The sequence below is a fragment of the Mus musculus genome, chromosome 9 (genome assembly GCF_000001635.26).
Source record: "Mus musculus strain C57BL/6J chromosome 9, GRCm38.p6 C57BL/6J".
NCBI classification, from domain to species: Eukaryota; Metazoa; Chordata; class Mammalia; order Rodentia; family Muridae; genus Mus; species Mus musculus.
The window spans coordinates 105,211,161-105,225,842 of record NC_000075.6 but is presented as its reverse complement, the minus strand read 5'-3'; the positions used below and the strand labels follow the sequence as shown (position 1 = coordinate 105,225,842).

Below are 14,682 nucleotides of genomic sequence, written 5' to 3'. Positions count from 1 at the left end.
CCGAGGAGCAGATACACTCACTTAAAAAGGAGTCATGTTTGCTGTTTCTAGAGCATTAGGAAAAATCTGTCTTCCAGCACTTGGCCGACACAAAGACTAAAGGCTAGTGGCCATATGATGTGGTATCTATTCAGATACAGTTATTTTCATGGGCCAGTTAAGTCCACCAAAATTCAATACATTGTGAAACAGTAAGGAAATGGAAACAACTTTGTCAGCAGCCCATCTCCACCTGGCATGAGCCTGGCAGATGCTTTCTGTGACCCCGTCTCTGCTTGTGGGCCCACAGGGCACAGAACACCAGGAAAGGCCCACGGGAAGCCTTGGTATTCACTTCTGTGCACTTCTCCCACTGACATCATGTTCGAATAGCGATAGAACTGTAGGGATGAGCTGTTTGCCTTCCTATAATTCTTATTCATTCAAAAGTGTAGGTGCTGATGTTGTGAATTGTTTCTTTTTCATAATAGAGAACTTTTGACTTAATTATAAAAAGTACACTTACCATCTAATGTGAGACTTTCCTCTTTGAGGGAGATAAGGTAATGTCAGCCCCCTCATAAGGTTTCAGTGACAAACTGAAGTTTGGTTCCTCCAAAGCCACCCCTAGGGACCCAGTGAGTGTCCTGAGCTTATTTACAGAGCATGGGCAAGCAGTCATTTGGGGCAGGAGCATGGGTGTCTGTCCCTAAAGCAGCCACACTCAGAGGTAGGTACCTGCCATAGATGATGACTTCCTCATGGCTGCATAATAGAGCCCCTTTCCCCTAGTCATCCCCAGCCTATACCCTGCAGCTCTGCCTCAAGATCCCAAAGCCACATTCAGTTAGGGCAGAATTGCAGACAGCTGATTGGGAGGAGTGGCTGGTGTGCTGGTTAGCTTTTTGTCCAGTTGACGCGATCTAGAGTCATTTGGAAAGCCAGGAACTTAACTGAGGGAGTGCTTCCACCAGATTGCCTATAGTCAAGTTTCATTATTATTATTATTATTATTATTATTATTATTATTATTATTATTATTATTAATTGATGTGGGAAGGCGCAGCCCACTGAGGGCAGTGATGGCCCTAGGTGGTCTAGGGTGGTGTAATAAAGCGAGCCGAGCAGGCCAGGGGAGCAAGACAATCAGCAGCGTTCGTAAGTGGTTCTGCTTTGGTTCTTGCCTCCAGCTTTCTGCCCTGGCTTCAGCGGTGGTTTATAAATTGTAAGCAGAATTAAACTCTTCTCTCCCTGAGCTTTTGTCCGTGGTGTTTATAACAGCAACAGAACCCTACCGGGGATGTTTACTCTGGTGAGGCTCTCCTGCCTCACCCTCCACACCCCTGTGAGGGATGTCAACAGTTGAGTGATGCTCTTTTGCAAGCTAGCATGGATGAAGATAGTGGCTGCTTGACTTGGAGGACAGTGCTGTCTTTACTGATCCTCAGATTACTTAAGATTTGGCCAGCAGGAAAACAATACAACCAACGATGTATGTCAAAATATAGATGATAGGTAGATCCATTGAATGAATGGCTGGTTGGTTATTTGATTGATTGATTGACTGATTGGTTGATAACCTTCAACCAGGATCGATTTTAACCCTTATGGGAAAAGTTGGGCAGAGTCTGACACTATTTTTGGGTCTTCACAACTTGGGTTGGGGAGGTCTTATGACAGAGTCCTACTGGCGTTTATTGGTTTGAAAGCCACAAGTACTGCTGAGTGTCATGCATTGTTTTAGAATTATCTTGTCCTAAATATCAATAGTCCTAAGATTGAGAAATGCCATTGTAAATACTTAGATGGGAGAATGATCAAGTACACATAAGAAAGTGTTGACTCTGAGGTGAAGGGTGCATGCATGTCTTCATGCAGACTTCTGTAAATACAATCAATGGTTGCTGAGAGAAGAGGGCTCGGTCTTCTCCAGGGACAAGCATCCTGATAGGCTATCTAAGCCCAAGTGATAAGTCCTAAACGAGTGTACACAAGAGCTGCATTAAATGGGTCTAGTCTGTTGTTGCCCAGCAACAGTAGACTTTGAGTGGCAGAGGAGCCCTGCGGTCTAACTAGAAATAGATAGCTACCCAAGGAGTTGGTGCTGTTCGCTTCTTTATCCATCACAGAAGCTGAAAGAGGAATGTACAGATGTGCAGATAGGAGCTCTCATGAGCCAGGGCTTGTGATCAGGTTCCAGGATTTAAAAATGTAAAATGCTTGGTCAGCTAACCTCAGTTGTTTAGCACATCAATGACCCTTTTGTATGTAAAATAGCAACAAAAATTAGTGGATTAAAACAATGACAATGAGAGGGGGGGAGAGAGAGAGAGAGAGAGAGAGAGAGAGAGAGAGAGAGAGAGAGAGAGAGAGAGAGAGAGAGAGAGAGAGGAAGAGAGAGAGGGAGGGAGGGAGGGAGAGGTCCCATACTTGTGGAGGCTAGATATTGACATTGGATGTCATCCTCACCCTCTACATCCTGTCTTTTGAGAATGAGTTTCTCCCTGAACCTGGAGCTCACCGATTTTGGACGACAGCTCCAGGTATCCTGTTGTTTCTGCCTCCCCAACGCTGAGATTATAGGTGAAGGATGCTGCAACCAGCTTTTCTCTGTGGAGGCTGGGGCTCCAAACTCAGCTCTCATATTTATACAGCATGCACTTTGAGGTGTCTCTGCAGATGATTTCTGCTCCTCTGTGCTCACTGAATAAATAGTTCTTCAGCTTCCTGTGCTATTGTCCAGTCACCCAGGTTCTTGCTGCCAACTGTGAGTTTAGCTGTCCAAGACAGCACAACTTACCACGTCCCGCTATTGGTTATAGCTGCTGATTGAGGCCATGATTCCCTCGTATGACTTCCCGTGCCCTTGAGCCTCTTCCATGAAGTCTCTACAGCTGGAGAGGATGGTTGCTGGCTTCCTAAGGAGTAAAAAATAAAGATTTTTGCAAGATCTAGTCTGACCTAAGTCATCGGTCACCACTTCTATTATGTGCTCTGAGGAAAAGCAAGTTACAGGGTCAATTCAGATCCAGAGACAGGGAAAGAGGCAGATCACATCTGTTGGTATGAGAAGTGGTGTAGGAACACAGAGGCGGAAGGGATTGTTGTAGCCATGTTTGTAAAATGGCCTGTCACCCTCTCTATCTGTGGGGCAATGGGCTGCCTCCCCAATGCTGAGATTACAGGTGAACGCTGCTGCAACCACAGACAGCCTGGTCTCCAGTAGAGCTGAGGTGTGAACCCCGGTAGGACCCAGTGTTGATAATTTTCACCTACATGGGACAGAAGGCGTTCCCTTGTGTCTCCAGAACCCCAGGCTCCTGTCAAAGTTACCACCCCCACAGCCCCGACAGGAGAAGCGTGGCTTTTAGTCACATATACAATGTCCCAAGCTTCTGACCTTCCAGCTAGACTCCTCCCAGTTACCTAGGAACAGCAAGATAACAAGCACACTATAAGAGGGGCTGCTTGGCCCAACCTCTCTCTCTCCTTCTTACTCTCTCTCTCTCTCTCTCTCTTACTCTCTAAGCTTTTACCTCTCTCTTTAAGCTTTCTTAGTCTCTAGCCTTTCTTCTCTCTCTCTCTCCTTTTCCCCCTTCTCTCCTCTTGGCCATAGCTGGTCTCTCTCTCTTTCTACCTTTTCTCTTGCCCCTGCCTTTCTACAATAAAGCCCTTAAAACCATAGACTGTCTCTGCTCATCAAGGCCCACTGTGCTTGGATGATGTGGATAGTCTTTCCCCTAAAGAGCCATGACTAATCTCCTGTCAGAAGGCCTTCCTGTGCTCCAGCCATGGGCCGGACTAAAGACTCTCGCCTGTGTGGGAACCTCTTTCCCTCTGCCTTCTTCCTGTCGGGGCCCCTATTCTGTTCTCAGCTCTTCTGCGGTATCCAGCATGGGATGCTGGAGACTGAGAACCTGGTACCGGGGGTTGCCCCTTGTCCACCTCCCTGCCATGTGGGGTCAGTGGCTTCACATAGCCAGATGACCACCTGGGGCCTTGTGGAAAGTGTCCAGCAGTCCTCCCGCGTCCACCTGCCCAGAGCACAGGAACTCTGGCCGGACACCGGCTCTCCCCCTCTCCCCTCTTCCCATACACCCGCCAGCCCCGCAACTATCCATCTTTGGTCGGAAGAGGAGGGCTTTAGAGCTGGGGGGAGGGGCTCCTTTACTATCATATGGTTCAGGCTGTAGTCTGCATGTTTTGGTCTCCAACAGATATAATCACCAAGGAGGTGGGTTTAGGAACTAGCTTTAGGAGTTGATTATGTCATGGGGGTTCTCTCATGACATAATTCCTTATAAATGGATTATGGCCTTATAAAGTAAACCCAAGGCAAACTTTCTCCCTTCATGTGAACACACAAGGTGTTGTCTGTGAACCAGAAGATGGGAGTATTGTAGCAACCAAATCCACTAGTGCCATGGTTCTTGAGATTCCTGGTCTCCAAATCCATGTTTTCACCCCCCTGTGTTTCTAATAGCATCCCAGGTGGATCATGGAAACCTCCAATTTCCACAGATTCTCAGAACTAAGAACTGCAGGTCTGGAAAGACGGTTCAGTGGTTAAGAGCACTGGCTACTCTTCCAGAGGACCCAAATTCCACACTCACTCAACCATGTGTAACTCCAGTCTCAGGATCCAATGCCCTCTTCTGGCTTCTGCAGGTACCAGGCACACATGTGGTGCACTGACATACATCAGGAAAAACACTCAGACACATTTAAAACAAATAAGCTAACAACTAGGAAATCAAGCCCCTGGCCAGGGCCAGTGTTCCTGGTAGAGGAGCCAGGCTTAGAACTTGCACTCCTGATTGCCATATGCAGGGATCCATCCCATAATCAGCTTCCAAACGCTTACACCATTGCATACACTAGCAAAATTTTGCTGAAAGGACCCAGATATAGCTGTCTCTTGTGAGGCTATGCCGGGGCCTAGCAAACACATAAGTGGATGCTCACAGTCAGCTATTGGATGGATCACACGGCCCCCAATGGAGGAGCTAGAGAAAGTACCCAAGGAGCTAAAGGGAACTGCAACCCTATAGGTGGAACAACAATATGAACTAACCAGTACCCCGGAGCTCTTGTCTCTAGCTGCATATGTATCAAAAGATGGCCTAGTCGGCCATCACTGCAAAGAGAGGCCCATTGGACTTGCAAACTTTATATGCCCCAGTACAGGGGAACCCCAGGGCCAAAAAGGGGGAGTGGGTGGGTAGGGGATTGGGGGGGTGGGTATGGGGGACTTTTGGGATAGCATTGAAAATGTAAACGAGGAAAATACCTAATAAAAATAAATTAAAAAAAAAAAGAACTTGCACTCCCTTGGCTGCTGTCAACAGCAGCAGATGCAGATGCTGTCCCCTCTGGTAGAGGATGCCTCTCTGGAGAGTCTGTGACTTAAGGTTGCTCCTTACAGGTAGAGAAGGGGGGAATTAGTTTGGCCTTCTTTGATTTTTATGCCTGGTACCTACCTCCCTATTCCCGGAACAGTCACTAAGGATCTTTGTTTGGTATTTAACCCCACTGACCACCATTAACTGAGCAAGCCCTCCTCCTCGCCCTCCTCCTCGCTGACTTTTCTATATATTCTGAGCATGAGATGCTGCTGAGTTTTGCATCACACCTGAAAAGTAGCTGCCCACAGTGCAGAGAATATTACAGAATGAAATCCAGCATGTTTATGGAATGTGTTAGAGTAGCCCATCACACTCGTGTAGCCTTTTCCTAGGACCCACAGACAGTTGTTGCAATGTGCAATATTTTCTTGACTTCCAATGGAGCAGGTGATCCATGGATGATGAATCCCGGCCCCCCTCCCACCTCCCAGTGCAGCCATGAACCTGAAAATAATGAAGAGGCTCCATTTTCCCAGATCATTAGGATGCTATTTTGGATTATTATTTGCAGCCTGCTGGGTGAAGAGGAGACATTGATTTTGCATCAAAGACAATATTTGTTGTCTAGTATGGTTCTGAAATCCTCCCAACTCTCATGGGAGATAGCTGGCTCTCCTCGAGGCCTGAGGTAAATGAGGAGCGTAAGTATTTGATACAGAACTCCTTGAAGGTCACAGACATCCAAAGATGTTGAAAAAAAAATTTGTTCTTTGATTCCTGCTGTACTATTGAGTAATAAAATCTTGGGTTTTTAAAATTGTTATAGCATTCATTATATTTGAAGATTAAAATAATATTTGTTTCTCATGGAAAATTTGGAAAGCAGAAAACAAAAGATGAAATGAGAGCTCTCATGCACTCGCTTGGAAGCACTTGAAAGGGTTCAGGGCAAAATGAAGACTGAAGTGTGAACACTATGCCCCTCCTTAGAAGTGGGAACAAAACACCCTTGGAAGGAGTTACAGAGACAAAGTTTGGAGCTGAGATAAAAGGATGGACCATGTAGACACTACCATATCCGGGAATCCATCCCATAATCAGCTTCTAAATGCTGACACCATTGCATACACTAGCAAGATTATGCTGAAAGGACCCTGATATAGCTGTCTCTTGTCAGAGTATGCCTGGGCCTAGCAAACATAGAAGTGGATGCTCACAGTCGGCTATTGGATGGATCACATGGCCCCCAATGAAGGAGCTAGAGAAAGTACCAAAGAAGCTAAAGGGATCTGCAACTCTATAGGTGGAACAACATTATTAACTAACCAGTACCCCGGAGCTCTTGACTCTAGCTGCATATGCATCAAAAGATGGCCTAGTCGGCCATCACTGGAAAGAGAGGCCCATTGGACACGCAAACTTTATATGCCCCAGTACAGGGGAACGCCAGGGCCATAAAAGGGGAGTGGGTGGGTAGGGGAGAGGGGGTGGGTGGCTATGGGGGACTTTTGGTATAGCATTGCAAATGTAAATGAGCGAAATACCTAATAAAAAATGGAAAAAAAAAAAAGAAAGGGTTCAGGGCAAGCTAAGTGTAGATCCATGAACCCCCAAAACCAAACAGAGACCCTCTGCTCAGTGTAGAGCCTTGCACTCCCCAAACCAAACACACTGAGACCCCACTGTTAATGGTGTTCGCCTCTACCCTTCCCATCAGAGAGAAAGATCAGGGGATCTACAGATTGGTACACACACATTATACAGATATAGAGATGTAGGTATACACATAAACACACACACACACGGCTACATTGTAAAATAGCTTTGCAAACAAGTCTATGGCTGTGTGCTGCCTGACTGTAGCTTAAGCATGTTCTTGTCATTAAACATGCTTCTTGCTTTGACAGGACAGTGATACTGCCGCGCTGGTTGGGTGTTTGGAACATGTCCTGGGTTACACCTCTCTAGGTAAGTCAGCTTCTTCAGGCTCTGTGGTGATCTTTGCTGCTTCTATTAGAATGTCCAAGAAGTGGAAAGCTTTTGAGGAACTTTACAGACATCCGACCAAATTCTGCATCTTAAAGAGGAGGAGTCTGAGGCCGACGGAGATCGAAGGGTCTCAGGTAACAGCTAAGAAACTCAAGGAGGAAACCCTTATTATTATTACCAATGACCAGCCTTGAAGAATGAAGTAAATGATATTTTGGTAGTCTTCTTTGACCAAGCGGCAGCCTGGCAGTGCATAGTACATTTAAAGTCCCTGGAAGAGGGCTCTCCCTGCCCGGCTGGTCCTAGCAGAGCAGATTGCATTCAGTGAAGCTGAAAGGACTGTCACTCTGAAGGTCAGTCAGTTATTGGAAGAGATTTGGTCTGAAAAAACAAAGCTTGGAACGTCTTTAGTGTTGTCAGCCTCAGTAAATGGAACTGTTGTGCTTCAAGGATAAAACCCTATTTTTTGGCTTCTGCTATTTTTTTTTTTAATCCAAAAAGCCCAGCTGTGATAACTTTCAGCATTAGACAATAGATTTTTCACACAGAGTTCTAAACGAGCCGAGATGAAAATGACTGAGGTTTTTTCTTTTAAATTTTGAGTGACTGTTTTACAAATTTTAATTATAAAAACAAAAGCAATATCTTCAAAAGAGATGACAAGAATATAGAGATCAACGATGGCATTTTTATGTGGGGGAAACAGTCCTCTCTATCTGTCAGGAGCTTTCTGTAGAATGTGCCTTTTTTCCAGCGTTTATACATCCCTGTGCACAAAGCCATAGTTACAGCGAAGCTCTGACTTTTCACTCCTGACCATCACCCTGGGAAGTGACTTCCTGCATATCAGCAATAGGTGTTTGTGGCATCTCGCTCCTGGGGATGCTCTAGAGGACAAGGAAGGCTTCCTTTGGCCAAGTCAATTTTTCTCTCTGTATCTCAGTTAGATGAGAAATGGTCCACGCAGGATTCTCGGGCATATTTTGGAATCGGGGTGGACACTGAGCAGCGTGGGTCAGAAGCTGTGTTTTTCCAGAGACTCATACTGTGCCTGGTGAAGAAGAGAGCCCTAGCAGACATTGTAAATTATTTTAGGAGCAATCAGATGTGAATCTTTTTTAATTTACCAGCTGCGAACAAAATAGTTGCCCTCTTGTCTGTTTTACAAATTGGCTTTTCTACCTAAAATTGTGTCTTGACAAAGTCAGACTCCTCTGCCAAAAAAAAAAAAAAACCCAAAAAAACAAAAAAAGTAACCTAGAATGTGTAGATGACATCTAAGCTCCCTTTTAGGTTTTATATTTTTATAAAAATGAGCATGGGATGTGTGTGTGGCACTGATGTCTGCCTGGAGCCCTGCCAAAGTAACAGACAAGGGATAAAGCTGATGTAAAGCTACAGAAGAAAGGAAGAGTGAGGAAGGTACAGGGGAGTCCGAGATGTCAGAGAGCAAATGGATGAACAGGACAGAGCTCTGAAAGCTATGTTTCTGAAATGTGTGTGGGAGGGAAGTGGGATTACACATTCGGTGTGGAGGACCAACCCCACTGGTCCCACAGAACCTCAGAAAGACTCTGGATTTTAGCCTCAGTTACTCTGAGAGCAGGGCGTGGACGAAGAGAAGGATTGGTTGACACTGTGACTAAAGAACAATGAATTCCGGCTCCTTCTCTTCCTAACTAACACTGCCATGAAACCCTTCCCACGGTAACACACAAATCACTAGATTTTATTGGGTAGGTCATTAAGTGACAGAGGCTCTGGGTTTGGGGACACCAAAGACACTCATCATTTACCCATATCACTGATGTGATGAAAACACAAAGAAGTGAGCTTCAGTGTTGATTGCTAAAAACCCCATAGGGCACTTGAGGTACCTACTCCTTCCAAATACTGGAAGGGCCGTCTGGATCCGTCCAGACCACATCACTCTGAGAGTGTGGCGACTAAGCTCTCTGTGAATGTGGATATCCTCCCGACAGAATGACTAAGAGCAGGCCTGCCAGTTGATAATTATAAATTTATGGAAAGAGCTTAATGTATGGGGATGGCTGTGAGCAGTCATGCGTTTGCTGTGGTTCAAACTCTGTCACTGAGCCCATCTCTCTAGCCTCGTGTCACCTTTTAAGTGAACATCAGGACAACACACATGCATGCAGGCACCCTGTGACATGCTGACTGCATTTCACACTCAGAAGTGAAATAGCTGCACTATAACCATTTTTAGTTCGAGGCACTTCCATACTGTCCCTTCTAATAGCTACAGTAATTTACATAAATCTGCACAACTAAAATTATTGTCATCATCATCACAGCATTATAAAGTAGATACCAGTTCTATTTCCTCTAGGGAACCTACTCTTAAGGCTGGGATAAGACATTTGGACAGCTTGATTATGAAGATTATAATAAACTAAATGTTTGTTGGTTTGTTTGTTTGAGACAGGGTCACTCTATGTAGCCCTAGTTGTCCTGGAACTTGCTATGTAGATCAGGCAAGCCTCAAACTCACAATGATTGCCTAAACATCTTTTCAAAGCTACGTTGTCAAAAAAAATGACAAAGACTGTGACGTTCTAATAGCCTGTTTCCAAATTTTCTGCTTGCCAGACTGAACAAGTTCCTCAGAGGTGGGTGTTCTTGAGTTTGAGTACCCTGGCATCTGCAGAGAGTAGCTATAGCACATTGCAGAGTTGGCCACAAATAAACTGCTGCACTGTTTGCCACCCAAAGCTACTTCTCATCTCTGGTAACTTCCTTGAGTGGTTATCCTTGTGTGTGTTAGCTTATGGTGTGTGTAGTTGTAATGTGTGTGTTAGCTTACAGTGTGTTTAGGGTTTAACTTATGGTGTCTGTGGTTGTGCATGTATGTTAGTGTGGTGGTTTGAATATGCTTGGCCCAGGGAGTTGCACTATTAGGAGGTGTGGCCTTGTTGGAGGAAGTGTGTCTGCCTGGAACTCAGTCTTCTCCTGTTTGCCTTCAAAACAAGATGTAGAACTCTCAGCTCCTCCTGTGCCATGCCTGCCTAGGCACTGCCATGCTCCTGCCTTAATGGTAATAGACTGAACCTCTGCACCTGTAACCCAGCCCCAATTAAATCTTGTTCTTATGAGTTGCCTTGGTCATGGTGTCTGTTCATAGCAGTAAAACCCTAACTGAGACAGTTAGCTTATAGTGTGTGTCTCTACTGCTGTGATAAAACCCTGAGCAACAACAGCCCAGGGAGGGAGGGGCTGCATGTCCTGATCACAGTCTACACTGAGGGAAGCTGGGCAGGCACTCAGGCAAGAACAGGTAGGAAACATGGAGAAAAACTCCATGAGTGACTGAAGAGACAAGGTCGGCCAGGCAGGCTTTGTCATCATCACAGAGTGGCTTCTTCGGTTCTCTCAACAGAATCACCAAGCCTGTAATTATGATGGAAAATGTCTAGGTAGATAATTGTTACTCTTTTAAAAATCTATCTATTGCTACTGTGTGTGTGTGTGTGTGTGTGTGTGTGTGTGTGTGTGTGTGTGTGTGTTGGCCATGAGGAAAATTTTGTGGTGACTGTTTTGTCTTTGCACCTTTAAGTGGTTTCTGGGGATCAAACTTAAAATCTCCAGGCTTGTGAGGCAAGTAAGCACCTTCGTCCTTTGAGCCATCTTACTGGCTTAAATTCTTCTTCATTTTCCCAAGCCATAGTTAGGGATAATATGAAGCCAAAATGTCAAACATTTGCAATAGTAAAGACTTTGTTATTGACAAGAGAAAACTTAGAAATAACAAATAATGTGGGAAGGAAAACCCAGAGACACCTTGCAATGCTTTGTGGCAGCTTGTCCTCTTCTGGCTTTTGCAGAAACTCCAGGCTAGATGGTGCCACGTAGCTTCTGATTTAGCATCTGTGCTGCAGCCTGTAGAGGGAGCAGGTGCTGTACACCAGGCTGACACACAGGGAAGCGAGTGTCCCTGCTGACTTCTCACTCACCCAGAGGACCTCAGCAGTGGCAGGGCCACACACAGCACAAGTGCCTGTCAGCAGAACCCAGGCCCTGTCTCTCCCCTCACCCCTCACCCCGCCCCCCGTCCACCCAGATGAGTGATCAGCTGAGAATGGTCTTCCACACCACCCAGCTTAGGAGCGGAGGTGGAATGTGGACTGTGATTCAGTGATCTAGTAATGCCTCTGGGTCATCCAACAATGGCAGTTACTTGGGGACCTTCATGAGTCAGCTGGTTAACCTGGCTGTCTGAGATTCAGCGGCTGCTGGATCCCGAGAGAGAATAGTAAGCTCTTCTTTTAGTAGCAATGAGATACCAATTGTTTTTTTTCTTGAGACTATTTATGGTTAAGTCAGCAAAATAAATTTATCCAGTTATTTAAAAGTATCATGTATTAGGGTCTTGTAGAGGAACAGACCAAATAGTAAATTCATACATACATACATACATACATACATACATACATACATACATACATATATACATACATACACACACACAGACACTACATACATACATGGATTTATTGAATTGGTTTACATGACTAGAGGCTGAATATTTCTGCAGAGAACCCAATAGTTCCTCAGTCCAAGAACCCAGAAGGACGTGGGACAGTGATATAGCACCAGTCTAAAGTTGAAGGCCTGCAGCACCCTGGCGAGTTGTTGGTGTGAATCTGTATGAAAAGACTGAAGGCACTGGAGTCTCCACATGTGATGACAGCAGCAATAGACACCCTCGCTCAAGAAGAGTGGAGCTTGGGTGTTCCCGTGCCTGGGAACCCAGGTCCCCAACCTGTTGGATGCCGCTGTTCACATTCAGGGAGAGATTTCCCCTTTCCCTGCATCCCTTTGTTCTCTCACATGTAGGTCCTTTCTGGAAATGCCAGACAACACCTAGAAGTGTGCTTACTCATCCCCTTTAGCTTCTCTCAATTCAGTCAGATCGACTATTGAGATTAACCATCACAGTGTTAGATTATTTAGTGTGAAAATGTAGAAATGTGCATAAAGATCCACACAACTAAAAATCATTTAATTTTGAAGCATGTTTGAGCTGTTTGTGGGCACAGAACCATTCCGGGTACATCAGGCCTGATGTCTCTGTGTTCATGGAGCTTCCAGATGGGTAGATATGTTGGTGCATCCAGACAGGATGCGGTGCACTCACAGTGAGAGGGTGGTAGAATGTACCCGTGCGCTTCTCACGCTGCTGATGGTATCAGACCCTTTAGATAGACATTCCACCCCCCTCCCTGAGAGGCTCCAGCTCAGCAGGAGCCCAGGGGGCTATATTACTAACTACTCTTGGTGATTCTAGTCCAGGAACCACGCTTTGGGGACCACCAGAATTCAAAGCCAGGCACAGGCATGCTGTCATTGCTAGCTAAGACCTTCAAATGTGCTCATTTTGGATACATTTGGATAAATGGAACAAAATTTTAATTAAAGTGCCACACATTCAAATTTTTATATTTACAACCTAGAAAGATATTTTCCTTTTTCACGTATGCACTATACTAAATTGAAAGAATTAAAATACTTTGACTCAGAAACCTCTGTTTAGGAATTTATCTCAGAGTTATGTGTAAAAATAAGCACACGCCAGTATACTTTCCACAGAGGTATGTATAATAGTGGAGAACTGGGTTCCACAGATGCTTATCAATAGTGGCCAATCAAAAGTTCTATGCAGAATAATGCCGTAGCTGCATCTTCATTGGCCAGAAAGGTGAGTCCCAAAAGCAATGAAGTAATGCAAAGTTGTATTTGATTCAGTTGCCCATGCTCACCATAAAAATCCTACAGTGTTCATTTCTTTCTCTGAACCTCTCGCTTCCTCTGCGCCTTCTAACTTGTCTTCAGTGAACACGAAGGCCACGAGTGATCCTCTTCAGCTGACAGAGAGGGAGATGATGCCGTGGTTTTTGTATGTTGGTCTTCAATCTAACGCAGACTTAATGCTTCAGAAAACCAGGGTTTGTTTCGAAGGCTAAGTGTCTCCACACTGGCAGAGTAGAATACCGAGCCCTCACACACTGGCTGTTGTCTGGTGGTGAGGTTACAGTTAGGCTCCCTCTCATCGCCCCCTGAGTGGTGCCCACATTTGATTATGGCGCAGTCATCTAAAACCAGATATTTCCCCTTCTCTTTTTATTGATACAGGCTGATCATAGAAGTCACTTCTAGTATATTCAAAGGGACGTGAAAACTGGGATGTGAAAACTTCCAAAGCTCCAATCGAATGCTGTAATCTTCTGTAAGACTCAGTTGAAAGTTTGGAGTGGGAAGCAGCCATGTAAAGACTAGACAGCTTCCCCATTTTCTGCCTCCTGGTACTTCCCATCGCCCCTCTGAGATAAGAGAGGAGTTTACTCTCCCAGGCTGACCTACTTTCCCTCCAATAACTTGACGTTGGTGTAGACACTGGGGTGCTATTTGTTTTTGAGACGATCCCGGTTGTGGGTGCCCTAGGGAGGTGAGAGCCAGTGTAAATTTTTCTTTGGCCTTTACCAACAATAATGTACACACATGTGTGCACAGAGAGACCTTTGTTTAATTTTTATCACAGTTCTAATAGATAGCTTTATTTGCATAGATGAAGAAACCCAGTCACAGAGTCAGGACCCCACTCACACACTCATCCATTGGATCCCAGGTGCCGATAGAAAGCACTGGAGGTTGTTGTCACCTGGGTCATCTTTTCCCTTCTCCACCGTTGGCTCTGTCCCCAGACTCCTAATGAGGCTTGGCTTTGACACAGTTACTGCACCAGGGCTGCTGCTGACTTCCTTATGTGATGGCTTCTATTCCGTGTCAATCCACGTCATCTCTGAGAGAGCTGGAATGGGTACAGGGCCGTCAGCATGGGCATACCATCCTTTCCACTCTTGCTTTTACTGTGTATTCAAGAAATCCCAAGACAGCAGTCTCCAGTCATCTCCTGCTTCACCCAATGTGCATTGTTCAGGGGGTGGCTTCTACAGGAAGGAGCCTTTGACACAAAGTGGACTGGGTTGGATAATTATGTGTTAAGTGTCCTTGAGCCTTGGGGCCACAAGAGCAAGGGACACAGGATGGGGCAGAGGGGAAGCTAATCAGTGCTGCAACCCTGACAAGCTACAGCCAAACTCGGGGGACGCTCTGAAACCCCAGTTGTCCTCAAAGACCTCAGGGCCAGATCTCTGCTTCTTCCATGACCAGTCATGAACCATGGGCCACCTGGGAGGGCACAGTGTTAGTGAGGCAGCTTTATTCTCTTCTAGAAAAGACCACCATTGGGGGCTGTGTACGGCTGAGGTAGCATATCCATCCCTACTCGAAGGTGGAACTGAAGAATGCATTCCCTCCTTAGTAAGATGGCAAAGATGAGCAGCAGCCTACT

General features: G+C 45.5%; 1 protein-coding gene across 11 annotated transcripts in view; it reads left to right on the top strand.

Annotated features, from left to right (window-relative positions):
* The window catches only part of Nek11 (NIMA (never in mitosis gene a)-related expressed kinase 11), a 233,369-nt gene that overhangs the window by 169,682 nt on the left and 49,005 nt on the right, over positions 1-14,682 (top strand). For 8 of the 11 annotated variants that reach the window (XM_030244174.1, XM_030244175.1, XM_006511679.4 and 5 more), the window contains one exon: positions 7,232-7,292. The exons of the other annotated variants lie outside the window; for them this stretch is intronic. In XM_030244174.1, coding sequence (XP_030100034.1) covers positions 7,232-7,292 — 61 coding nt within the window. The remainder of the gene's footprint in view (positions 1-7,231; positions 7,293-14,682) is intronic. 11 annotated transcript variants of the gene reach the window in all.